The sequence below is a fragment of the Dermochelys coriacea genome, chromosome 13 (assembly GCF_009764565.3).
Source record: "Dermochelys coriacea isolate rDerCor1 chromosome 13, rDerCor1.pri.v4, whole genome shotgun sequence".
Lineage (NCBI taxonomy): Eukaryota > Metazoa > Chordata > Testudines > Dermochelyidae > Dermochelys > Dermochelys coriacea.
In genome coordinates this window covers 31412206-31439356 of record NC_050080.1, presented here as the reverse complement: position 1 = coordinate 31439356, position 27151 = coordinate 31412206, and the positions used below count along the sequence as shown (strand labels likewise).

General features: G+C 54.1%; 1 protein-coding gene and 1 long non-coding RNA gene across 4 annotated transcripts; both read right to left on the bottom strand.

Annotated features, from left to right (window-relative positions):
• Positions 1 to 281: 281 nt before the first annotated feature.
• LOC122456513 lies at positions 282 to 4876 on the bottom strand. The gene is made up of 2 exons (XR_006275436.1): positions 4268 to 4876; positions 282 to 3794 (listed from the first exon to the last, which is right to left on the bottom strand). It is a non-coding gene; the product is annotated as an uncharacterized LOC122456513 (long non-coding RNA).
• Positions 4877 to 11239: 6363 nt separating this feature from the next.
• On the bottom strand, positions 11240 to 26431 carry SLA2 (Src like adaptor 2). Of its 3 annotated transcripts, none has more exons than XM_038369730.2 (8): positions 24524 to 26431; positions 20746 to 20896; positions 18387 to 18486; positions 17571 to 17657; positions 16001 to 16104; positions 13748 to 13897; positions 12756 to 12888; positions 11240 to 12321 (listed from the first exon to the last, which is right to left on the bottom strand). In XM_038369730.2, exons 2-8 carry the CDS (start codon positions 20834 to 20836, stop codon positions 12183 to 12185), a joined length of 804 nt encoding a protein of 267 aa, XP_038225658.1. In that variant the 5' UTR covers positions 20837 to 20896; positions 24524 to 26431; the 3' UTR covers positions 11240 to 12182. The 3 variants fall into 3 exon arrangements, with proteins under 3 accessions (XP_038225658.1, XP_043351716.1, XP_043351717.1); XM_043495781.1 differs by having other exon boundaries at positions 20746 to 20877; positions 24524 to 26410; XM_043495782.1 differs by lacking the exon at positions 20746 to 20896 and having other exon boundaries at positions 24524 to 25100.
• Between the last annotated feature and the right edge of the window lie 720 nt (positions 26432 to 27151).

Here is a 27151-nt window from a genome sequence, read left to right as displayed (position 1 = left end):
TTTAACATTTTCACAATGTTCAATTGCTTAATTCCTTCCAGCCTCTGCAGAGTTAACTTCTCACTCTCTTTCCTTAAAAACTTGCATATCTCCTAAAATGACACCTTCATTAATTCAGATTTCACCATTCCAAGTATTGTCCCAGGGATCTGAAATTCCCATTCATGTACTTACTTTTTTTCTTACTCTTGACACTATGCCCTCAGGGCTTCCAACCTGTTTTCCAATTTTTTTTTTATCAGTTGCCTGCCTGCTTGTCTGGGCCTGATCCTGCTTTCCTCGCTGAACCGTCCCTTTTCATGAACACAGGCTTTGCTCCACTACCAATTTAGCAAGGAGGATGGGCTTCTCAACTAGCCGCCACCCCTCCTGGTCCCTTTCCTTAAACATTTCTTTCAAAATTGTGAAATCACCACAGTATCACTCACAAAAAATACTACACTGCCCAAACTCCTATATCCTTCAGAGTTTGGTTTAACAGAGCAAGATCTGTTTTAAATACTTGGAATGGTGAAATCTGTTGAACAAAGTATCGTCTTTGGATTGCTTCCTTTTAAACATTTCTTACACAGGTGCTACCACTATTTGCCTACACTCCTATGTCCTTCAGAGTTGGGTCTCGCATAGAAAATACTGCCTGAATATATTTCTTTATTAATCTCTTTTACCTTTATAACTCTTCCGTGCCCACATGCATGTTGGGACTTACACAACACAAAAGTTTATACCCACTAAAAATAACTGTCTGACAGAGCAGGAGGGAAAAACTCTAAGCCCCCCCCTTTGGGCTTGATTCTGCTATGACCAAGGGTATATTCACCTATGCAATTTTTTCCCAACAGATGGATCTGAGCGAGGACTCTAACCCTCCCCCTATTGCCCAGCACTTCTATGGCCAGGGGTGTGCACGCCTGAATGATCAATCACTTTATACATATGGTATACCTTTTAGCAATATTTAACAGCATTTTCAACAATCACAGTGCATATCTTCCCCCTTTCGCAATTCTCTACCAAAAAATGTTACACTTATAAGAAGCACATGGGATCTTTTTCAGGGGAAAAGGCAATACGCTGTGTTTATTGAAAATACAACAGTTAGCATATGCATTCAATCTCTCTCTCACACACTCACTCACACTCTCTCTCACACACACACACACACACACACACCCTGTCCTGCAGATGTCTGTTGTAGCTCGTGTCAATCTAATGGCCAGTTAGATTGAGCACGAGTGAGGAGCTGGGCTCTGTTGGTCCCAATACGATGCTCTGAGGCTTTGCAGTACTAAACCCAGAGTTCTGTGGCAAAACACCCCAGCTTGTAAATTCCCACTTTAGTCTATGGATTTTGCAATGTCATTCTGTAATAGTTAATCCTTAAGTGTTGTTAATCTTGGGGTTTTCCGCTGTTATCTCTTATTTGTTGTTTCGCCTTCGGGGGTGTTTGCCTCTTCTCTGAGGTTGTCAATGTTGCTAACTCGTTTAGCATCAGATACAATGGATGTTTTCTGATTGTTTCCTGCTGTCTCTCCAAGGCTCTCACTTCTTCTTGACCATCTGGACATTTGTGATGGCTTTTACACTCCTCCTTAACCATGCACACATCCTTTACTCACACCAAACAAGTTTACAGAGAATTTCAGACAGGATTACATTTTAGAAAGGGTTATATAGTTATTGAAGGGTTTACAAAAGAATCTTGCACAACTTTGTTTGCAATGCAGATAAGAAACAATACCTTGTAGCGAATATTATCATGAAAACTTATCCTAAAACAAAAGGTGACCATAATCAGCAATAAGGACTGTTCTGCTCTGTTCCTGCCTTAACATCAGTTCAGAAACAGGCAGCCTGTCTGATGTGGTTTTTTCCAATGACCCAGGGTCTTTCCTTCCTGCTATCCAGTCAGGTGGCCAGCAGAATACAATCAAATCATACCAGACATCAATACATTTAGTGCATACTACATTATTATCCTTCATTCTAAGTCATACAAAGATAAAATCCTACTACTACAGGTGGCCCCCCGGGTGTTCACCAAGTGTATGGCAGTCTTGGCAGCCTTCCTCTGCAAACGTCAGGTGCAAGGGTTCCTGTACCTAGACAACTGGCTCATCAAGGCTGAGTCCCAAGTACAGGCTGCAAAGCATGTGTTCCTGGCCAGGGCCACATTCTACAGGCTGGGCCTCATATTGAATGTGCCCAAATCCACACTGGTCCCGACACAGAGAATAGAATTCATAGGGGCTCTCTTGGAGTCCACACAAGCCGGGCGTTCCTGCCCAAGCCATGCTTCCAAGCACTCATGGACATTATCGAAAACCTTCACCAGTTTCCCACAACGATGGCCAGAAATTGCATGGAACTATTGGGGCATATGGCAGCCTGCACATACGTGGTCCAGCATGCCAGGTTACGGCTTCGGCCCCTCCAGGCGTGGTTCAAGTGGGTGGTTCAAGCCAGGCAGGGACCCACTGGACAGAATAGTTACCCTCCCACCTTGCACTCTCGAGTCTCTCCGCTGGTGGCTGCTGCCACAAGTGGTTTGTGCAGGAATACCCTTTGCCATACTGCATCCTACGCTATCATTGGTCATGGACGCTTTGACGTTTGGTTGGGAGGGCGCACCTGGGCAATATCGGAACCCAGGGCCTATGGTCCCACACAGAACTATCGCTGCATATCAACGTAAGGGAGCTGAGGGTGGTTTGGCAGGCCAAGCTTTCCAGGCCCACTTGCAGGGCACATGCGTATCGGTGCTGATGGACAATACTGCAGCGATGTTCTATATAAACGGGGTGGTGTTTGCTCCTCTCCCCTGTGCCAGAAAGCCCTCAAACTTGGGATTTTTGCATCATCTGCTCGATACATCTAGAGGCGTTGCACCTTCCGGGAGTGCAAAATGAGCTAGCTGACCACCTCATCTGCTCATTTCACGGTCACGAATGGTCCCTCAGGCCAGACATCATGGTCTTGCTTTTCCAGAGGTGGGGCTCTCCCCACATTGACCTGTTTGCAACGTGGAGCAAAAGGAAGTGTCGGTGGTTCTGCTCTTTCCTGAACCACAGCCTTTCACCTTTCATAGATGGGTCACCTGCTGTATGCATTTCTGCCCTTCTCTCTCATACACAAAGTCCTCCTTAAGACTCGCTGGGATGGAGCTTCCTTGATCCTCATAGTGCCAGCATGGCCCCAGCAGCACTGGTTCACCATGATGTTGAACCTCTCAGTGGACAGAGCAGTGGCACTTCCTGTGTGCCGACCCTCATCACACAGGACCACAGCCGTCTGCAACACCCCAACCTGGAGTCCCTCCACCTCATGGTGTGAAAACTCAATGGCTGAACCCTCTTGAGCTTCAGTGTTCAGATCCAGTGAGGGAGGTCCTGCTGGGAAGTAGGAAACCCTCCACTCATGCCACGTACCTGGCAAAGTGGAAGCATTTTTCCATCTGGTCTTGGCAAAGGGGAACCGAACCGCAGCTAGCATTAATTCCCCTTATTTTGGACTACCTGTTATACCTTAAGCAGCAGCGGTTGGCAATATCAATGCCAGGAGGAATCTTGCCATTTAGGCAGAATGGTTTCAAGAGGTGATTTAAGCCAAACAGAAATCCTTCAAAAACTGGAAATCTGACCCTAGTGAAGCCAATAAGCAGAAGCACAAATTACAGCAAGCGATATGTCAGAGTGAGATAAGGAGACTAAGATGGATTTGAAGAGTAAACAGTGAAAAATTCAAGTGTATCAAAAAAGAACTCCTACAAAAGAATAGGTGGGTCTCTGGGATATCTAAGTTTAAAAGTAAAGGAGTACTTGTGGCACCTTAGAGACTAACAAATTTATTTGAGCATAAGCTTTCGTGAGCTACAGCTCACTTCATTGGATGCATTTGGTGGAAAATACAGAAGGGCTTTCATGAAGTTGACAGATTTCCACTCTATACGGCTAAATTCAGTGCCTTGCATAATGACAGGTTTCAGAGTAGCAGCCGTGTCAGTCTGTATTCGCAAAAAGAAAAGGAGTACTTGTGGCACCTTAGAGACTAACAAATTTATTTGAGCATAAGCTTTCGTGAGCTACAGCTCACTTCATCGGATGCATTTGGTGGAATGCATTTGGTGGAATTTCCAGCAAATGCATCCGATGAAGTGAGCTGTAGCTCACGAAAGCTTATGCTCTAATAAATTTGTTAGTCTCTAAGGTGCCACAAGTACTCCTTTTCTTTTTGCGAATACGGACGGACACGGCTGCTACTCTGAAACCTAAGTTTAAAAGTGCAATTAAGAAAGAGAATGGTGTTTCTGAGAAATGAAATATTTGCATCAGTCTATACCACAGAGGATGCTCGCAAGATGCTTTCCCCAGGGCTGCTTTTTCTGGTAATAAGCATGAAGCAGTAGCAGAGACTGAGATGAAGTATTAGTGCTGGAATAAACTGGTAATTTAAAAAACTTGAAATCATCACGCCCTGATGGTTACATCTGAGAGTTCTGAAGGAGCCTAGCAGAGCTACTTGCAAAACCATATAATCTCACTAAAAAGAGCTACAAAACCAGAGGATTGGTGAGCAACCTGAAAAGGCAGATGTGGGATGCAATCATAAAGAATTAATGGATGGCAGCATTATTAATGTTAGTCAATGTGGTTTCATGGAAAATAGCTCTTATCAAACAAATGGGGTTTTTGTTAGCTGGTGGATATTCCAATACTTAGATTTATCAAGCCAGCATAAAATAGCTTCTATAATATTTCCCTGGTTCCCCAGAAGACAACACCACAGTTCCCTTAAAGTAATCCAGCCTCAGGTCTCCATCCAGGTACCTAAATCAAATATAACAAGGAGTCCGGTGGCACCTTAAAGACTAACAGATTTATTTGAGCATAAGCTTTAGTGGGTAAAAACCTCACTTCTTCAGATGCATGGAGTGAAAATTACAGATGCAGACATAAATATACTGACAAATGAAGAGAAGGGAGTTACCTCACAAGTAGAGAACCAGTGTTGACAGAGCCAGTTCAATCAGGGTGGATGTAGTCCACTCCCAACAATAGATGAGGAGGTGTCAATTCCAGGAGAGGCAAAGCTGCTTCTGGTGGCTGTGCTTTGTGACTTTGTCTTCATCCACAACCATTTCATATTTGGGGACAACTTATACCTTCAAGTCAGTGGCACTGCTATAGGTACGCGCATGACCCCACAGTATGCCAACATCTTTATGGCTGACTTAGAGCAATGCTTCTTCAGCTCTCATCCCCTAGCATCCCTCCTCTACTCGTGCTACATTGATGACATCATCATTATATGGACCCACGGGAAGCAGGCCCTTGAAGAATTCCACCTGGATTTCAACAATTTCCACCCCTCCATCAACCTCAGCCTAGACCAGTCCACACAAGAGATCCACTTCCTGGATACTACAGTGCAAATAAGTGATGGTCATGTAAACACCACCCTATACCCAAAATGTACTGACTGCTATACTTCCCTACATGCCTCTAGCTTCCATCCAGGACACATTACACGATCCATTGTCTACAGCCAAGCCCTAAAATACAACCGAATTTGCTCCTGTCCCTCAGACAGAGACAAACACCTACAAGATCTTTATCAAGCATTCTTAAAACTACACTTCCCACCTGGGGAAGTGAGGAAACAGACTGACAAAGCGAGATAGGTACCCAGAAATCACCTACTACAGGACAGGCCCCACAAAGAAAATAACACAACACCACTGGCCATCACATACAGCCCCCAGCTAAAACCTCTCCAGCACATTATCAGCGATCTACAACCTATCCTAGAAAATGATCCCTCGCTCTCCCAGATCTTGGGAGACAGGCCAGTCCTCTCTTACAGACAGCCCCCCAACCTGAAGCAAATACTCACCAGCAATTACATATGTATGAGTAGTGTTGACAATGTAATCAACAGTCCCTGTCTATGCTGTATTCTGATAACTCTGATAATTCAGAGGTCAAAAGAACGCCCTATTTAAATGAATTGTAAATACGGGCTCTCGCTGTATTCATCTCTGTTTGAAATGTACAGCAAATAATCTGTGAGTGGTAGAGGAACAAGCAAATTGCCTTATGTTAATTCTATAGCTAAGTACCGGTGATGGACCTCCTTCAAAGTCATGCTAATTAACTTTTGGAGTCCCACCTTGTCAAAAGACATGAAATTGTATAAAAGGTACCTTGGGTCCTGATTCTGCCATCTCAGATCTGCTTAGGTTTCATCAGGGGAAGTTTGAGAACCCCATTATGCTGGTACGCCTTGAATATGATATTTGGACATATAACCTATGAACTATTTCTGAAAGAACTCTTTGCAACTACATAGCTCATCATCTCTGCTATGAATGTGCACCTAAATTAATTGAACTCCTGTCTTTTAACCATACTCTTATGTTTTTAATAAATTTTAGTTTAGTTTAATAAGAATTAGCTGTAGCGTGTATTTGGGTAAGATCTGAAATATTCATAAACCTGGGAGGTCATGTGTCCGATCATTTGGGAGTGGTAGAACTTTTTCTTCTATGTAAGATGTTCAGAAATCATCATATTTGACTTAGATGGTGTCAAGTATCAGGGGGTAGCCGTGTTAGTCTGTATCCACAAAAACAAGGAGTCCGGTGGCACCTTAAAGACTAACAGATTTATTTGAGCATAAGCTCTCATGGGTAAAAACCCCACTTCTTCAGATGCATGGAGTGAAAATTACAGATGCAGACATAAATATACTGACACATGAAGAGAAGGGAGTTACCTCACAAGTGGAGAACCAGTGCTGACAGGGCCAATTCGATCAGGGTGGCTGTAGTCCTCTCCCAACACTGGATGAGGAGGTGTCAATTCCAGGAGCTGGAAGGAGGCTGAGGGCAGCGAGTTGGGGCATTGCCATGGTGAGAGAATCTCCTCCAGCAGTGGGGAGGGCCAGGGAAAGAGCAGGGATCAATGGCGGAGGGAGTTGCTAGCACACATCCGATGTAGGAAGCCTTTTAACACAGTGCTGCTGCCCTGCCCCTGGGCCTGAAGCTCCCATGGAAGCCATGGCTCAGGGCAGGGGAACATCTGTCCACTTGTTTTCCTGCCTGACTATGAATGTGGGAACTGAGTGTTAAGCTCCCAGGTGTAACATTTATAGGAGTGGAAGGGACCTCAAGAGGGCGTCTAGTCCAATCCCCTGCACGCAAGGCAGGACTAAGTATTAGTTAGACCAGAGGGTCTCAAACTTTTTTTGTGGGGCCCTCCTTCAAAATATTTCAGGCTATGATGCTCCTCCCCTTCCCCCCTCAAAGTGATGACACGCCTGCTCCCACCATGCCACCTAGACCTCTGTGCTAAGTGCTGCCTTTAGAGCTTGGAGTCTGGCCAGCAGCTGCTGCTCTCCATGCATGACTGTCAGCTGGAGCCCTGCTAGGTGCAGGGGCTGACAGCTCATGACCACCACCCCCTGTAATAGCGTTGTGACACCCTCCTTGCCCCCCCCCGTTTGAGAACCTCTGGTCTAGACCATCCCTGATGCCCAACAAAGGAGATGCCACAACCTCCCCAGGCAATCTATTCCAGTGCTTAACCACCCTGACAGGAAATTTTTTTTCCTAATGTCCAACCTAAACCGCCCTTGCTGCAATTTAAGCCCATTGCTTCTTGTCCTGCCCTCAGAGACTAAGAACAATTTTTCACTGTCCTCCAACTTTTTAATGTACTTGAAGACTGTTACCATGTCCCTGTTCCATCTTCTCTTTTCCAGACTAAACAAACCCAATCTCCCCTCACAGGTCATGTTTTTGAGACCTTTAATCATTTGTGTTGCCCTTCTCTGGGACTTTGTCCAATTTTTTGCCATGTTTCCTGAAATGCGGGGTGCGGAACTGGACACAATGCTCCAGTTGAGGCCTAATCAGCGTGGAGTAGAGCGGACGAATTACGTCTCGTGTTTTGCTTACAACAACACTCCTGCTGATACATCCCAGAATGATGTTTGTTTTTATAGCAGTGGTACATGGTTCACTCATATTTAGCTTGTGATCCGCTATAACCCCCAGATTCCTTTCCACAATATTCAGCCTGTCTGAAGGGCCGCATGCAGGTATGAAGTCCTGCATGGCAGGGGCTGGACAGGAGCAGCCTCTCTCAATTAGTGATGCTGCTTAGATACCCAGAATAACTTGCAGCTGTGAGTCTTGATTGCTAAGGCAGCCCAATGACCCCCAAGGGAGATTTCCAAAGGCTAGCGGGCAGGTCACTGCCAGTGGGAGTTGGACATCTATCTGCCTTTTAACAATTTCTCCTAACATATAGCAACCTCGACCAGAACAAAATGGGAGCGCAGGCCCGCCTTTAAGGGCCAGTGCACTGCTACTGTCCATGTGGGAAGGAGGAGGCCTGGGGGACAAATCCATGTGGGAGGGAGGGGGAGGAGGCGGAGAGGGTCTGGGAGGGGCAGATCCAGGAGGGAGGGGGCAGGACAGCGACCCAGGGGTCAGCTCCATGTCGGAAGATGGGGGAAGTAGAGGGGCCCTGGGGCAGCTCTGCACGGTGGGGGGGGCGAAAATCCATGTGGGAGAGAGAGGAGGAGAGGGGCTGGAGGTGTGTGAAGAGCGTGGGTTTTCCCTTATGTTGTACATAAACATATGTGAGTCTTACTGTTTTGCATGAATGTGTGTGCCTCAGTTTCCCTGTGTATTGCACCAATACCTAAGTGGTGCAAATAAGTGTGATGAGCCCCTTGGGGGCAGGTGAGACCACTCCAGTTGCTTGCACATAAGAGCTGGATGCTGCCTTTTGTAACCTGAGACCCAGGACGGGGATGCAACTAGGTGACACTTTGCCCAGGAAGTGAGACAAAGACTGGGAGAAGGGGCAATGGGCAGGTTGGCTGCTGGGCAGTCTCCTGTTTGGGATGCAGAGTGGGGAGTCCAGAGCATCTGGCCTGGCATCCCCCCCCCCCCCCCAAATGGACTTTGCTGAATATTGCTGAGTTCTGTGCTAACAAGCTCTGTTCTACGCTGTGTTCCTGTCAACTAATAAACTTTCTGTTTTACATGCTGACTGTGGAGTGGGCATGCAGGGCCCTTGGGCTTCCCCAGGGGTCCCGTCCAGGTCGACCGCCGGGGGAAGTGCACAGTGTGACCAGGGATGCTGAATGCTCCGAGGTCAAACCCAGGAAGACTGTAGCAGAGAAGGCTCCTTGCCATGGACAGCATGCCCTGAGGGGAGTTGCGCCACCCCCCCAGTCCTGGCTGGCTTCACATAGAGCAGTTCCAGCATATCAGATGTGGGGCAGGAGGGAGGCAAGGGCCAGGGGGCAGGAATCAGCTCCACGTAGGAGGGAGAGGGACTGGGGGTAGGGCACAACTCTGCACAGGAGGGAGGCTGTGTGTGGGGGGGAGGGGTAGCTCTGCATGGGAGGGAGGGAGCAGGAGAGGGGCTGGGTGGGGGTAATGCACTGGAGGAAGGGGCAGGAGAGAGGCTGTGTGTGTGGGGGGGGGTCATCTCCCCACAGGCAGGAGGGGACGGGAGAGGGGCAGGGGGCAAGTTCTGTGCAGGAGGGAGGGACAAAGAAAGGGGCTGGGGGAACAGCTCCATGCAGGAGGGGGCAGTTCCATGGGGGAGGGCAGAAGGGCTGTGGGGGGGGGCCAAACCTGCGCCATGCAGGGGGGAAGCAGGAGAGGGGCTGTGTGTGTGGGGGGTCATTCCACACGGGAGGGAGGGACAAAGAAAGGGGCTGGGGGAGCAGCTCTATGTGGGACAAAGACGGGGGGGAGGTTGTGCAGGAGGGAGGGGGCAGAGAGGGGTTGTGGGGGGCAACTCCATGCAGGAAGGAGAGGGGCTGGTGATGCAGCTCTGCACAGGTGCGAGGGGATCGGGTTCCATACGGGGGGGGGGGGGGGGGGTTTCCACACAGGGGCAATATGCTCAGTGCTCTCCTGCCTCTGGCCTTGCCAGGGGGTGGGGGCATCAGAGGGAAGAGGAAGGGCAGGGAGGGGCCAGAGTTCCTGCCTTTGGGGAGGCCCCCCAACTGGCCAGGGCCCCATACTGTAAACACACGCTCTGACTGGTCTGAATTTCACCTAGGGTTGCCAAGTGTCTAATTGCTCAAACCCAAACGCCCCGCCCCGCCCCTTCTGAGGCCCCGCCCCCACTCACTCCCACCGTCACTGGCTCGCCCCCACCCTCACTCACTTTCACCAGGCTGGGGCAGGGCGTTGGGGGGGTTTAGAGTGTGGGAGGGGGCTCCAAGCTGAGCCTGGGGGTTGGGGTGCAGGAGGGCATGCCAGGTGTGAGCTCTGGAGGGAGTTTGGGTGCGGGAGGGGGCCCAGGCCTAGGGCCGGGGGTTGGAGTGTGGGTGGGGGTGAGGAGTGCGGGCTCTGGCCAGGCGGCGTTTCCTTTGGGTGGCTCCCAGATGCGGCCAGCATGTCCGGCTGTGCGTGGAGAACCCCGGTCACCCCTGCGCCTAGAAGCCTGACGTGCCAGCCACTTCTGGGAACTGTGCGGAGCCGGGGTAGGCAGGGAGCCTGCCTTAGCCCCACTGCACTGCTGACCGGACTTTTAGCAGCCTATTAAAATCTCCCGGATTGGTTGCAGTAGCCACCAGGAGAGTGATTCTGGGAGATGCCCGGCCAAGCCGGGATTGTTGGCAGTCCTAATTGCCCCCAAGAACATGTCCAGTGACCCGGCTCAGCGTCCGGCTGGAAGAGAGCTCCGTAATCCCCAGTATGGGAAACGGCAGCACTGGCTGAGGGCAGCGGGGGCCAGGCTGCACCGAGCCTGACTAAGAGCAGGACCAGAAAGCTGGAGGCATACCTGGCTTAAGGGAGCACTTGTGACGTGTCTGACAGGGTTTTCTCAATTCTTGACTCTAAATTGGTTAATATCAAAACTCTGTTGGATTTTTCTTTTGTCCCAGAGTGGTAGGAAAAGCCCAGGAGTCTGAGGGCTCTATGGAAGCTGCGGAGGAGAGAGCAACTCCCCGACAGCCATATGGCAAAGCCCTTGGGCTCGCCCTCGCCAGGATCCAGGAGCGAGCGCTTTGCGTGGCCCCTAGCCCAAACCTCAGCCAGTTTTTCACATGCTGATTTTACATGAAATCAGGAAATGCAGCCTCTACACAGTGGATTGGATACATTTCATGAGCTAAACTGCGTGAATGTCCTGCCCTGGGGCCATTACCTGCCATGGGGTGGGGGTGGGGTGAGCTGGTGCCATTGCCACACGACACAGCTCAGTTATTCAATATTTGCATTTTATTTCAGTTGACAGATACAGCTCAGTAGTTGGGGGCCATTTCCTGGCCTCAGGCTCATGGCACCTTTAGTTTATGAACTGCTTGGGCCGGGCCAGTGTCTTACAGGGCTGCATGGCCTGGCTTTAGGGCTTAGGGGAGCTTGTCTCTGCAGCATGCGCAGACAAACTCTTGTCTTTCGCTGCTGCAGGCACAAGATGACAGGCTGACGTCGGACACACGGGAGCGTGCAGTGGCGATGGCCCCAGCTCTCTGTGCAAACCCTAGCCCTTGCTGGTGCTCGGAGGGCCCGTGAGTCCAGAGTTGGCAGAGCTGTGGATGGACCATGCAGGTCAGGACTTGGGGGCGCAGGCTGATTCTGGCCCATCGCTGTCTTGTATTCAGTGTTAGGCAGGGCCAGTCCGTCACCTTCACTGGCATCGAACTCTCTTACACACAGCACATAACAGGGCCTCTGTGCATTATAATTCACCAAAAACTCTTCCGAGCAAATCCTTTCCATCTGGCCACTGGACCCAGGGTGCTGGGCCCGGTAAGGTGCCCTCAGAGGCTGCCTGCGGGCTGGGATTTCCAGGCAGCAGCTTACTCGGCCAAAGCCGCCAGCAGTGGAGGTGAGAGAGCGACTCCGAGCAGCAGGCGCTAGGTTCCTTGCGGCGAGCGGTGGATCCAGGCCCAGCTGGGCCCGAGTCAGACCCAAAGCACCAGGACCTCCCCACCCAACCAGCCACCCAACTGGGTGCAAGCAGGAGACAAGGCCAGCCGGGGGGACAGCTCAGAGCAATGCTGCTGCAATAAATTACTTTGCAGCAGGCAACTCATTTATATGGTGCGTGTGTGGGGTAAAAGTCCAGGGGCAGGGGAAGCAGCTTGGTTAGCTGAGACTGCAGCCCCACAGCCCCTGGCGCCATGTGCTGGGTACGGCACCCTCAGGTGCTCTTCCACAGACTGCCCTTCTCCGGGGGCAGCTCTTCCGTCAGAAAGAGGTAGGAGCTAATGGCTTCCCGTAGGCCCAGGCTGAGTGGGGACTCCCCCTCTGTGGGCGGAGCCTCCGAAAACAGGGTCGAGCTACAGACAGACAGAAGAGAGGGATGCTTAGGACAGTCACGCTATTCACCAGCAGCCTGGCACCCTCCAGACCTGGCCCTGCCCCCTGCTCTAGCCAGTGCAGCATCACCATCACCGGCACCAAGGCTAAGCACCAGCACCAGCCTAGAGGCAGACAGGCCCCAGCCTGAGCTGCTGCATCCCCTCGTGTCTGGTGGGTCCTTGGAGGCCCCCTCCCTGCTCAGCACCCAGACCTTGGGGAGCTGTGCACCCTAGATCCTGCACCCAGATGGGCCAGGAGTGGGCAGGGGGGCATTGCAGGTCCCCCCACAGCAGGGCTCTCCCTTCCCCAATGCACAAGGAGGTCTCCACTCCTGCCATCCCAAAGAGCCGTGGAGCCGTTCAGCCCCCGCCCGAGTGAGGGGCAGCACCCTTTCCTGCAAGCAGCTTACTACCTGTCGAGCTCCTGCCAGTTGAGAGCCGATTTGTTGATGACTACAGGCAGCGCCAGGTTCTGGGCTGGGGCTCGAACTGCTCCTTGGATGAAGCACGGCTCCTTGAGGAGGCAGCACAACCCATCCCCGATTTCTGGGGCAGAGACACGGGGAGCATCAGCAATGGTGTCCCATTCACCTGCCCCCGGGACATGCACACCCTGCGTGTATCCCAGACTCATGCTCCTCTGCTGGGGTGCCAGCTGCACTGACAGGCCGCCCGGCTGCAGGATGGCACCCTGCTCACACCAAGGGGCAGCTGGAAATGAGCAGAGCCGGGCCCGGGCCGTGAGCGCTGCTGCTCGGGGTCACGTAGTGCAGGCTGCTCGTTGCTGGGTGGCTAGGAGCACTCTGCCAAGTGGTGCTGGGCTGCTAGACCACACCCAGCACCCCCGGGACTGCTTTCAGACACATCTCTGCAGCCGTGACCCCTGCAAGTCACACGCACAGGGGGACTGACTTGGGGCAAGCAGGGAGGAGCATGCAGCCCCCCCAAAGTACATTGGGGGCAGCGCAGTCAGACGTGGCCAAGTCTGGCTCTGGGCTGCGTGCTCCTCACTGGAGCATGAGCAGTAGGGCCCATGGTGTGGCCTTGCCACTGGGAGAGGGGAAAAGGTACTGAGGGGTGATACCAACCCGGGGCACTTACGCCTGCTCCAAGCAGCACCATCCCTAAAGACAAGGGCCTATTCCTAGATTCATGGCACCCCTGCCCCCCACCCCAATAAAATGGGGCTAAGAGCCCAGGCTGGGTAGGACTTGGGGGGCTGGGGCTACCGCCCCAGTCCCTGCACTCTGACTGTCCCGGGGTAAGGTTGGCACCCCGAGCTCCTTGGTGAGTCACCCTTTCTCCCCCCGCCACAGCGTCCGTGGGGCCCTGCAAGCCCTGGGCTGCGCACATTGATGGCCCACTTCCCACTGGGGCAGGGGCTCGTTAGAGCCTGGGCTGTTACCGGAGTAATAGTCCACCAGCGCCTGCAGGCTGGGGAAGGTGAGGCGTGGGGCGATGTAGAGCCAGCCGTTCTCCAGGCGGTTGATGCGATAATGTTTGATGGAGTCCCAGGAGAAGTGGTTGGTGTGCCTGACCGACAAGGAGTAGCAGCCTGCAAGGGGAGCAGTCATGACCCAGTGCCCTGGCTCCAGCACACTGCCACGGCTGAGGACACGGCTCCGAGTTGGGGCAGGGGCCTCCTGCCACACCAGCATGTCAGCTTCATTGCAACTGCACTGGGCCCAACCCCATGGCAGCAGGCCCCGGCCTGAGCAGCCCCTGGGGGGTTAGGACCATTGCAGATTAGGGTAGAGCCCTGTGTTTGTGCTCAACACTGAACGCTGATTGGTGCGGGGAACAGACTTACTGGGCACATCAGCCAACTGACAGAAGCAAAATGGGATTTTCACAAGCTGGGGTCTGATTGTCCCATGTTCTGCACCACAAGCCAAGCTGATCAGTTGCTGGACAGCCATGGGGCTGATGGCCTAGATAGGCTTTGCCACCCTTACGCCACCCCTCTCTCTTGCCCCCCCCATCAGGTAAAGTGCGAGATCCCCTTGTCCTTGGAATACCTGCTCCAGAGGGCCTGAGCCCGGGGCCCAGAGCCAGCTGGCTGCCTGGCCTGGCCTGGGCTGTGCGCTTAGCCCAAGGAGCCCTGCCTGCGGGAAGCACACTTGCACGATGGCCAGCCCAGTGGCGGGGTTGCTTTCCTGTCACAGCACGCACAGCAAGGTTTTCAGTTCCTAAGCTGGTAATTGAATGCTGCAGGAAGCTTTCTGCCTGGGGGCAGTGGGGAGCGGGGGGGAGAGAAGTGTGACACAAACCCAGTGTACTCAGGAAACCGCTGGGCTCGTCAGCGAGCTAAAGCTGCAGGTGTGAGTGATCGGAGATAAGGCCACTGCACTACACATTGCTGTCATGTGCACCGCAGATGAGGCAGGAGGCCTCAGTAAATAACACATTGAATTATTGAATTCAGCCCTTGAAACCGTTGCTCATCTGGCCCCTGAGCCAGCAGACGCCTGCTTCCTACCGTGAGTGGCCCTGGGGAAGGCAACGGGAGCCGTGAGCACAATGCGCAGCAGCTGACGTGTGCAGGGGCAGGCTTCCACTTCTAAATGGCTTGTGCTTTAGCGTCCAGCGCTTCCCTTGGGCCAGCTGGGACCGAACAGTCCTGGGCAGCTCTGCCCAGGCCTGACTCAGCTCTGCTCTGCTGGGCTGTCACTATGCAGCAGTAGCACTTTGGCATAGTGGCCAGTGCTGGCAGAAAGCCAGCTCACACCTTGGATCGCTAATGATTGATTTAGCAGGGCTTTTAGGGAAAGGTACAAGGTCCAGTTCTGGGCCCCAGCCCTGCGCTAACATTTTAAGGGGGCCCAGGATTGTTGGTGAAATCTTTGCTTGTGCCCCGGGGCTGCTCTAAGTTATGCTGGGGCCATTTCAGCCCCAGCCCGCTGCAGGAGCGTAGAACTGGAAGGCACCAACATCACACCTAAGAGCAGGGATCTGACCTCAGTGGAAACAGGTGCACTGCTGCCTCGCAGAGCCGTGCTCCACCAAACAGCCACCGCAATGGGTGAACTTCCCCTCACACCAGCCCTCCCTTTCGCATGCAGCCCCAAGCAGCGAGCAGCAAAGGCCCACCCCCAGGCTCTGTGCTCCCACCGGGATGTGTGGGGGCCAGTTTGGCGGCTGTGTGTATCAATGAGCAGCCTTTTAGCAGCAATTCTGACAGTAGCTGCGGCTCTCATGCTCTTGGGCCCTGAGAGCCCTTTGCCCCGTCTCTGTCATTCCCCACAAGAGTGGCCAGCTGCCTTCTGGGGAAGAGGCCAGGTTGGGCTGGGGGTGCACAGCAATTCCCTGCTCAGGCACCAGCCCGTGCCCAAAAACAGGCACCAGCCCAGGCTAGACTCTGTCCTGAGCCATGCTGACGGCAGCAGCCCAGAAATCTCCGTGACCCTGGAGCCCTTCCCCCAACAGGGACAGCCTGGGCATGGCAGGAGGCGCTGTGGGGTGAGCTCTGGAGCTGGGATACTGCCCAAACGTGAGGCTGGCAGCCTAGGGGTGGGCACGTGGGTGGGGCAGCGCCCAGGCATCTCGCTGCAGGACTCCTGCTCACCAAGAGGAACCAGCCCCATGGTTCCTGGCCCCTCTGCTCCAGCCCGGCTGGCAAGTGGTGGGCTCTTGGCAGCAGCTCTGTGGAGTTACTTACCTTGCCTGGTCTGGCTCTCTCGGATCAGGAAGGAACCGCTGCGGTTGCATGGCAGAAGCAGCAGTTCCTCGGCTTTCTCCAGGCTAACGCCCTCGTACAGCCACCTGGCAGCAATGACAGGACACTGAGCACCGGGGGTTGGCAGCAGGCAGCCCCACTCCTATGCCATCCCAGCACCCTGCCCTACTGCAGAGCTGCCCCCCAGGGCAGGCAGGGCTCAGCCCTCCCCCACTATGGGGACAGCCTTGCCTTGCCAGGGGACGGACTGCAGGGTAGACTGCGTGGACTCCACCCGAGCCACATGTTCCCTGGGGCCTAGACTCATGGCCAGGCTGTTCGTTACACTTGGTCTAGGCTTCCTCTGGTGGGAATCACACCGTGGGGGACTTCACCCAGCAGCGCAATGCAGCTGCCTCCTGGCTGGACCGGCTGCGCTGGCTAATGGCACACAGCAACACAGCGTGGGCTCAGAGACCGGCAGCGAAAAGCAACACTGCCATGAAGGGGAATGTAGGAAGGCAGACGGGCCAGGCCAGCACTGTTACACCTCCCCTGCACACAGGAACCCTAAGGTGCCTTCCATGCCCACACGTGGTCAGGACTCAATGGCACAGTGGCCAGGGCGTAACATGGTCTCCAGGAAGCTAACTACGGTGTTCAGACCAGCCAAGAACCCAACTTGTCAGGCTGCGTCTTCTGGAGCGCTGGCCCCGGCCCCCAGTCAGCGCCACAGAGCCCCCGGCACCACGCTGAGGCTTCAGCAACACCATCCCCATGGAAAAATGCCAAAGCGTATTCTGGAGAATCGCCGCAAAAGGGCCAGGAGCAGGGCCGAGTGGCTTGACACTGGTTTTGCATCTAGTGGGGTCCGTGTTCTGCATTTCAGCCCCAGTTCTGTTCAAAGGAGCAGGAGACAATAGCTGGGGGGAGGGGAGAGGAAGCTGTGGCTCAGCGGGTGTCGCTCAGGGGGTCTCAGGTGCATCAGGAAGCCTGTGGGGGCACGTGCAGCTCCCTGCAATCTGCGTAGCAGAGTTTGCCGCAAGCTCAGCTCTAGGGCTGCCTGCACTTCACCTAGAGCCCGACCCCCTCCACCACATCCCAGCTGACCCTCCGACAGCAGCTGGGTGGCCCCTGCATGCGCCAGCCTCACCCTGGGGACAGGGCCCATCTCAGGCCCCCATGCCCTGAGCCCATTGCAAGCACAGGAGGGGTGGCCTGGAGCATGGGGACTGCTTCCCCTCCTCCCTAGCCCTGCATCCGTGAGGCACCTAGGTGGGGCTCTGGGCCCCAGCACTGCCTGAGTGCACTGAGTCCATGGGTACCGACGGCCTGCAGAGCCCCAGGTGCTGTTCCAGCCCCACTGCCTGTCTGGCACAGCCCCGCGGGGTGACTCACCCAGCTGCAAAGACTCTCCTGTGCATTCCCACCGCACCTGCCTGCATGGGAGTGTTTGCAGGAGCGGTGCCTTCCTGTGTCTGTGCATCATCCAGTTCCAGGAGCCCTGGCCCCGCACTGCCGTGATACAGCACTAAACCACAGCACTGATAACGCCAGGCCTGTGGGCTCCTACCTGTGCCACACCTTCGCCACGTGGCTGCTGGGGACCGAACACTCCTTGCCGGTGGCTAGCGACACCACGTTCCACCATTCCCCATCCCTGTAAGAGAGAAGAGTTTCCAGGAATGCCACGGCCACTTGCCTCCAACCTAGGCCCATGGCTGTGCTGTGCTGGTAGCCCCGCAGCTCCTTGCATGGCTTGATCCCCTCCCCCTCCAACGTACAGCCAGCCATCTCAGCCCACTGAGCTCACCAAGGGTCTCTTTGTTACTGTGTCGTGAGTTTCTGAGGGCTCCTGAAATCAAAGCAGTGGGGCTCGATGCCACGGGAGCTTGAAACGTGCCTGCAGGGCACAGCTCCCCATACAGCCAGACGCCGTTCCCGTGGGGCATGAGGCTTGCTGGGAGCCAGGAATGGGTCAGCAGAGGCTGCTCCCTTGTGACAGCTCCACGTCCTGGCACCTGACAGAGAGCAGGGCCCCGTGTGAGCCCCAGGCCAGAGGCAGGCTCCAGCACATGTCCCTGCAGGCAGCATTGCAGGGCATGGAAAATACATGACAAGAGCCTCTCCTAGGGCGCCCCAGGGCCTGGGGAAGCCGGAGGCTGTAGCACTGGGTGCTGTGGCCATGTGTTTAGAGGCCATGCGTCTCTGGGGGGGGGGGGCAGAGCCCCTGTGGGCCAACCTGGTTCAGCCTGGCACAATACAATGAGGGCTCAGGCACAGCCTCGTGAGCACCCAGTGCCGGGGAGGCCTCAGTCTCCTGTCCGGCCCCGGGGTGGCACTTGGGGCTTAGCCCTGGGCAGCCAGGCTGCTCCCATGTGGGACTTACTCAGAGAGGATGTTCAGCTGCTCTCCTGGTTGCAGGACGGCCTCCACCTCCCCACCCGCGGGGAAAGAGCACAAGGCAACTGCCATGTAGCTGTTCAGACCTGCCGAGAGACCACAGCACCTCAGAGCACAGCACTGCCCTTCCCCGCCCACGGGGGCACGCCTGTGGCCTGGCGAGAGGGGCAGAGCAGTGCCGGGGTGAGCAGGCCCATGGCTCCCAGCAGGTACCCAGAGAAGGGGTATGTGCAGGAACGGCCTTTGTGGTGTGCTGAGTCTTGTGGGAGGTCGTGTTTTCTTTCGAGCCCCAGATCCCAGAGCCAGGGGTGCTGGAGAATCGGGGCTTTCAGGAAAAAGAGTCGGTGGCTAGCCCCAAAATCCAGAAAGCACGGCCCCAAAGCTGAAGAGTGCGACCCCCTGCAAGCCAAGAGCGTGACCCCAGAAGCCGGAGAGTGCAACCCCTGAAGCTGGAGCGCACCCCCTCCCCCAAGCCAGAGAGCACGGTCCCTCCCACCTCAGAAAGTTACAGACAAAGACACCCCCCCACCCAAGTATTAGCATTTTTTTTTAAATTGAAAGATTTTAAGCCAATCTCATGCTTTTTTTGGGGCCTGGCTGTGAGGTCTGAGTGCATGAGGTCAGCAGCACAGCACTAGCCCCCACTGCAGGGGCCTTGCTCGGATTTATACCCCGCACCCATGCAACCTCAGTGGGTGTGAGTCAGCCCCATGCTCGGCCCCTTGCGTTTGGCACTGTGGGACTTGCCCAGTTGCAGGGGCTATAGATGACCACTGGGTGGCGCTGTGCTGGGGCAGGGTTTCTAGCAGTGCTGGGGGAAGGGTGGGGTGTCTGCTCTGCACCGTACAGAACTTCCCCAGAGGCCTTGGTTCCAGGCCCCGCCAGCCACGAGTCACTCGGGTTTTGCTCATGCCCTTGAGTTCATAGAATCATAGAATCTCAGGGCTGGAAGGGACCTCAGGAGGTATCTAGTCCAACCCCCTGCTCAAAGCAAGACCAATCCCCAACTAAATCATCCCAGCCAGGGCTTTGTCAAGCCTGACCTTAAAAACCTCTAAGGAAGGAGATTCCACCACCTCCCGAGGTAACCCATTCCAGGGCTTCACCACCCTCCTCGTGAAAGAGTGTTTTCAAATATCCAACCTAGACCTCCCCCACGGCAACTTGAGACCATTGCTCCTTGTTCTGTCATCTGCCACCACTGAGAACAGCCTAGCTCCATCCTCTTTGGAATCCCACTTCAAGTAGTTGAAGGCTGCTATCAAATCCCCCTCACTCTTCTCTTCTGCAAACTAAATCATCCCAGTTCCCTCAGCCTCTCCTCGTAAATCACGTGTCCCATCCCCCTGATCATTTTTGTTGCCTTCCGCTGGACTCTCTCCAATTTGTCCACATCCTTTCTGTAGGGGAGGCCCCAAACCTGGACGCAGTACTCCAGATGGTGCCCTCACCAGTGCTGAATAGAGGGGGAATAGAATTGCCTGTTTGGAGCACAGCCTGGATTTCTGGAGCAGGTTGGCTCAGCTGAAGCCAAGCCCCCCAGTGCCCCAGGTGCTCTCAGACCCTGCTGGGAAAGACAAGAACCAGCCTGTTTTCTCATCCCGCTCTGCCTGTGGGCCTCGCTGACAGGCTCTGCATGCTTCTGCCAGCCCAGCTCTCCTGGGGCACTCCCTGGCTCAGACGCAGGCCCCCAGCGCAAATGGGGCAGGAGCTGTGTGAAATGCAACCCTCGTTCTGTGCAGGGAGAGGTGCCAGCCTTTCCTGCCCGCCTCACTCCTCCCAGACTGAGCCTGTGCTGGGTGCTGGGCCAGAGCAGGCGGATCAACACTGTTGGGCTCCCAGCAAAGGACACCCTGTAAGTGCACAGCAGCGCAGGGGGGAGAGGAGCCTTGTGCAAACCAGCCAGGAAAAACGAGAAGGTCACCGGTGCCCAAGGGGCCTGCAGCCTTGGCATCTTGCCAGCCCTTCCCCACGCTAAAGACAACTGCTCGGTGCCCTGTCCTGCTCCTCCATGCTAGAGAAGCCAGGTCTGGCCATTGGGCAGCCAGGCCCCTGCCCCCCTCACCGCTGGAGGACATGCAGGGTCTCTGGCGGCTTTGAACAGTGATGCTGCACAGGCTGGAACCTGAGCCACGCATGTCCTGCCGGCAACGGAAGAGGCTGATTCCTAGGGCTCTGTGCTGAGCCTGCAGGCCTGGCACGATGGCAGGGTAGGCATAGAGCAGAAGGGGGCGCTGCAGAGCCCCAGTGGGACGGATGCAGGATGGGGCTGTTCTGCACAGGCTGGGAACTCCAAGCCCACGTTTCACTGCTGCTCAGGGCTGCAAAGGGGCCATGAGTCCTACCTGTCTGCAGGGGGGCAGTGGCCTGCATGGCAGCAGCTGGGCTGGACTGAATGATAAGCTGCTTCATCCTGCTGGGCAAACTTCCCATCATTCCCGGGCACCAGCAGGGCCTCAGCAAACAGCTCTGACCTTCTGCAGCAGGGAGAGAAAGCTGAAAAACCAAGGGATGGCTCAATGCTTGAGCTTGTGGGCTGCTGCCTGCACTGCTCCCTGTCTACCCCTAGTCTTGGGGGATCCCTGGCCGCCACCCCACACTGAGGGCTACCCAAGGCACCCTGCTGTCCCTCAGCGAGGCTTTCAAATGGCCGACTGGCTCCCAGAGCCACATCCTGCTGGGGTGGGCCAGGGCCGTCCTTAGGATTTATGGGGCCCTACACAGTATTATTAAATGGGTGCCCCTATGCCCGAAGGCAGCCCGAGCTCGCAGCCCGGCAGGAGGTGAGGAGGTATGAGACAGCAAAGGCTAACGAGATGCCCGGCCCGCCTCAGGGTGACGGAGAGTCACAGTTCCCCGCAGAGATCCTCATACTCTCTCCCTCACGCAGAATGGACATGCAGAAGGTACCTAATTAAAAGCACTAAAAAGATTTAAGGGTGTCAATTTTGCAACAGAAGAGCTTCAAAAACAGACTCCAAGGAGAAACTGCTGAGCTTGAATTAATATGCAAACTAGATACCATTAATTTGGGTTTGAATAAGGACTGGGAGTGGGTGGGTCATTACAGGTTTCAGAGTAGCAGCCGTGTTAGTCTGTATTCGCAAAAAGAAAAGGAGTACTTGTGGCACCTTAGAGACTCACAAATTTATTTGAGCATAAGCTTTCGTGAGCTACAGCTCACTTCATCGGATGCATCCGATGAACTGAGCTGTAGCTCATGAAAGCTTATGCTCAAATAAATGTGTTAGTCTCTAAGGTGCCACAAGTACTCCTTTTCTTTTTGGGTCATTACACTTATTGAAACTATTTCCTTAAGTTAAGTATCCTCACACCTTCTTGTCAACTGTCTAAATGGGCCATCTTGATTATCGCTACAAAAGTTTTTTTTCTCCTGCTGATAATAGCTCATCTTAACTAATTAGCCTCTCAGAGTTTGTACGGTTTCAGAGTAGCCCCCCGTGTTAGTCTGTATTCGCAAAAAGAAAAGGAGTACTTGTGGCACCTTAGAGACTAACAAATTTATTAGAGCATAAGCTTTTGTGAGCTACAGCTCACTTCATCGGATGTGTACGGTAACTTCCAGCTTATCTGTGTGTGTGTGTGTATCTTACTATCTGAATGCATCCGATGAAGTGAGCTGTAGCTCACTAAAGCTTACGCTCAAATAAATTTGTTAGTCTCTAAGGTGCCACAAGTACTCCTGTTCTTTTTAAAAAATATGTTTCCAAAGATTTTAGGCATAACAAAGGATTTTATATCTTACTAAAAGGTACTGATTTTGCTGGAGGGTTCTCTTTAAACTGGTTCATCAGATAGAAGTAAAGAAAGGGAAACACTTTGTCCAGCTATCTGGAAGGAAAGGGGTGTTGTCCCTTTAAAGGCTCTCTTCAATGGGGGGAGGGGAAGGGGAGAGGCGGTGAAGGGAGAAAGGGATAGACAGAAAGGGCAGGAAGACTTTGGAAGCATATTTTTTTTTACTATAGTAATTAAAATATGTATTTTAGATAAGAGTGGTCTTTTGAAGGATTTATTTAAAAAACTCTATATCTGAAGATGCAAGCATTTAAGGCTAAAGATGATCGTGCATCTAAAAATCTATGCAAGGATTTTTTTTTAGGGATGTGATTTTATAATCTTCACCAACACACTAATGAAATATTTTTAAAGCAAATTTTAAACTAAGGTCCTGTAGACTGACATGTTCTGAGTAAATATTACAGTCATGCACAACTCTTTTTGTCAGTAAAGTCAGAAACTGACAGTATATACCCCAGGGGTTGGCAAATGCCTGTTAAATGGCTTCATTATCCCTTGAATGGCTCTTTAACAGTTTCAATGGTGTGCTAATAGGTCTGGCATCTGGAGGCTTTTTCACTTTTAACTACTAGGTCCCCTCCCAAGGAGGGCATCAGGCTGCAGCAGCCTGCTGTGGGAGCCTGCAGGAAGGGTCAGAACAGGGATAGGAAAGCCAGGAGGGTGGACACTAAGACTCAGTGGTGCCCCAAATTTTCAGGTGCCCTACGCAGCTGCGTATGTTGCATATGCCCGAGGACAGCCCTGGGGTGGGGCGTGCCCTGAGCTCTGCACAGCCAGGTCTACATGGCATGACAGATGGTGGCCTCCTGGGGCTGGCTGCTCACGGTAGCTATTCACACACACAACCCCCCACTCATTGGTACGTTAGCCTCGGAGATGTTTATAAAGTGGCCCCATTTGGCTGTTAAGTGTTGTGCCCCGGGCTCCAGATGTCCTCTGGGCAACAGGTCCACTGGGCCCTCCGGACACTGGGGCCAACAGGGCCTGTGGAGCCTTGTTTGGGTGGTTTTCTGTGTCGTTGCTCTTGGTTTAACCTGCAGCCCAGTTGCTGCACTGGGGCTTTTGAGTGGGGCTAACCAGCCCCAGCATGTTGCAGGCTAGGTGGGCTTGGGAACACTCCAAGCCCAGAGGCTCCTGCTGCAACACAAAGGGAAACTGGGGGCTTATGGCAGTAGGGCATCGCCCCAGGGTCATGCCAGGGAAGAGTTTGACATATCTGGACAGGGCCTCCCCCATTAACTGGGTCAGGGACGCCACAGCCCCACTGAGGCAGGCAGGCTGCAAGGTCAGGGCAGCCAGCCTGTGGGGAGAGCCATGTGAAATGGCCAGCACTGCATTTGCCCCACCTAATGAGGCCCAAGGGAATAGCTCAGGGCAGTGATCACGGGTGCCATGGAGATCTCGTGCCTAAGAGCACCCCAGGATCCTGCCTGTCTGTGGTCATTGAAGATCCCAGAATAATTCTTACAAGAGAGGGCTGGTGACCAACTGCAACTGTGGGGATCTAGGCCCTGTGTAGCTAACTGTCCCCCACTCCCAGCAGCGGCAGCTGGCCATGGCAGGCCACTTTGTCCTGTTGCCTGTGCACTAGAACCACCATTTAGCCCCTCGGGATGTCAATTTCCCCTGCTGCCACCCGCCCCCCCTTCACCTCCAGTGCCAAACTGGGGCGTGGTGGTGCTGCAAGATTTTAGGCAGCTGCTGCACTACACCCCAGAGGTGGCTGCATTTCAGTGGTGGGTGAAATTAAAAAAATCTCACAGGGAGGGCTGTGAGCCTTAGTTCATCGCTGTTTGTAAAGGGCTTTGCGCGCCTGGGCTGAATGGGACGAGCATGTTATCACAGCGTCCCATCATACAGTCACGGCTCCCCCCGTTTCCTCTGACACAGCTCCAGGCCCACGGCCAACGGGCTCCAACACAGCTACAGCAACCGAGCAGGGCACGTGTTGGCCCTGCTGCCCTGGCATAAGGGCTGACCAGCCTGCAGCTGCATGCTTTCCTTCCTTCCTCCTTAGGGCATCTGACAGCAGGCAGGAGGCAGGGTATTCAAAGCACCCTCTTCATTACATGTTTCAGAGTAGCAGCCGTGTTAGTCTGTATTCGCAAAAAGAAAAGGAGTACTTGTGGCACCTTAGAGACTAACAAATTTATTTGAGCATAAGCTTTCGTGAGCTACAGCTCACTTCATCGGATGCATTTCTTCATTACATGCAGCCCATCAGTTCAGAACAGGCCCCTGGACCAGAGCTCGCCAGACCCCAACAGTCCCGCTTCCCCCAGCAGAAAAACTTGTCCTACTTACTTGACTCTCATCTCAACAAAGATGCAACGGGGCTCCTCAGAGCTTGGCAGATGCTGTGCAGAGTCTGCAGTGGCGCCCCTCCTGCTATGGCAGGCTGCCTAGAGCAGGAGTCACTCCAGTGCTGGGCAAAATCCACCTGCACACAGGGAGGCACTAGGATTCCTCTGAGCCCACCACAACAGGCTCTCCGAGCTGGTGGCTCCCCTGTGCAGTGCAGAGCCCACCACTGCAGGCTCTCCCAGCTGCTGGATTATGCTGTTCAGAACCCCCCTGGCAGCAAGCCTGTCTCTCTCTCCTGGGTGTCGCTGTCCTCTGGTACTAGAAACTTCTGCTTAGCTTATTGCTAAGTGTGAGGTGGGTGACAGGAGGGAGCTGGCTGGGGCCTCTGAGCCACGACCTGTTCACATTTCCTGTGATGTGCGCAAGTGCTGGAGAGGAGGCTGGCGCGCTGGTTTCTGTTTCTGCTCAGAGAGCAGCTGCTTACAGCATCCTGTTTCCATGGGGCAGGTGTCCCTGTGAATGGGACCAGACCCATATCTGCTGATGCTGGCTGGGGTTACTGGGGAAGGGTGCAGGGGCAAGACACCCCTTCCTCTGGAGCCAGCCTTGAGAACATGGCTGGCCTGGAGCCGTCGGCGCCAGCAAGCTGGTGAATTCCTTCCCAGGACTGGACTGGGGGTTTAAACACACACACATCTACAGGCAAGCCCATCTGAACCCCCCCCCCCCGTACAGGTACACACATCTGAACTCCCCCATGTGTGACTGAACCCCTCCCCCCAGTACAGGTACAGACATCTGAACAAACCCACTCATGTAAAGGCATTTGAACCTATACCCACAAGTTTCAAACAGCCCCTTTGTTTCCTGGTGCGGGTATAAAATAACCCGCCAGGCATTTAGCCCCTTGGCTCCTCACCAGTCCAGTCTGCCTGCCCAAGCAGGAAAGCCCAGGGAGGGCCCAGAGAGCCAGGCTGCTGATTGGCTCCTTCTGGCCTCCATGCAAAGCAGGTGGAAATGCTCCTTGAGCGGCCTCCCCTCACTCCTGTGCTCCACGCTGGCTTGGCACAGGGGTCAGCCGCTCTGTGCAGCGCCAGGCAGGGCAGCGTGAAGACCCCTGGACCAGCTGGCCTTGGGCGCTTGGGGTCAATTACCCATTTATTACCCGCTAACAGCTCGCTCCCTAACTGGATTCCGTGTCTGAGCCCTCCTGCCTGTCTGATAGTCCCCTCGTGCTTTGGTCCGGCCCCCAGCTCTGGCCTGAAGCAGGGCACTCTGGGTGCAGAGCCTCCACTGTAACGCACACGCCAAGCTCTCCAGGCATGGGGCTGGAGTCAGTGGGGAGGAAGGGGCAGGCTGGAGGCACGGACATAGTACTCCTGACTCATGGATAGCATTGCCCCGGGCTCAGGGCAGCGATAATCCCCTGTCAATGGAAAAACAGTGGGCTGGTTCCAAACAAGTCGGTAGGCTGGGCTGTGAATGCTGCGCAGGGCTGCTCAGCTCCCGGCTGCAGTGCAGGAGATCTTATCTGCCCCAGCACCTAAAATAGCCTGCGTGTCACCGCGCCATCACCACACTCCAGCCTACGTGCTTACGCTGGAGAGGAGGAGGCAGCTTCATGGAAACTGTGTGATGGTGCCTGGGCGCTCTGAGCATGCACAGCCGCCAGCCAGCGGCTTGCTGGGCATTGGGGCAATTCATGAGAGCCCCCCAACTCACACAGGGCCCCGAGTCCCAGCAGTGCTGGCTCCTTTCCGAGCCTCTAGCCCCTGCAAGCAGGCCACAGGCCATTCTGCTCGCTGGTTCCAGCCGCTCCCTTGCTTGAGCTCTGGTGCAGGCAGGCGCCAGGCTCCGTCGCTGCTCACAGGGGGCGTCCTCTGAACGTCTGCATGAAGCTGGATATTGTGTTTGTGTGAGAGCAACGCGCGCTGTGTGGTGGAGGCTGGGCTCACAAGAGAGACAGCCCCACTGGCCGGGCGGTGATGTTCTGCAGGGCAATCCTGCTGTTCTGGAGGAAGTTACCTGCAACTGAAGGGCACAAACCGAGCGCACACACGACTTGCCCTCTCCTGGTTTTAGAAAGCCTGGCCAATGATAGAGGAAGTAACAGACCAACTTCCCTAAGCCAGCTCCAGGATGGTGCCCCTGGTGGCATAAGGAAGCATCCTAGGAGCATAGGAAATCCCAGACCAAGCGAAGCCAACAGTCCATTTAGTTTGGTATCCTTTAGCCAACAATGGCTAAGCCCAGATGCTACAGAGAAAGGTGAAAGGAGCCCATAGGGGACAATAATGTAATACCCAGCCCATAGGGGAAACTCCTTGTAACCCCATGAGAGGTCAGCATGTGCCCTGGAGCTGCTATACCTCTGGTGCAGTGTCTGTGGCTGCTCTCATTATCCATATAAATGTCCAGTCCTTGCTGACTCCTGCTATGCTCTTGTAGCAATGAGTTCCACAGGCTGGTTATGTGGTGTGCTGAAACTTATTTCCTTTCACGGGTTGCCTGTCAGTTTCATTGGGTGTCCCCTGCTTCTAGTGCAATGGTTTTCACCCTTTTTTTCAATCTTCAAACCCCTAAAATTTTTTGAATGGAAGTGCAGAGCCCTTTGGAAATCAGACATTT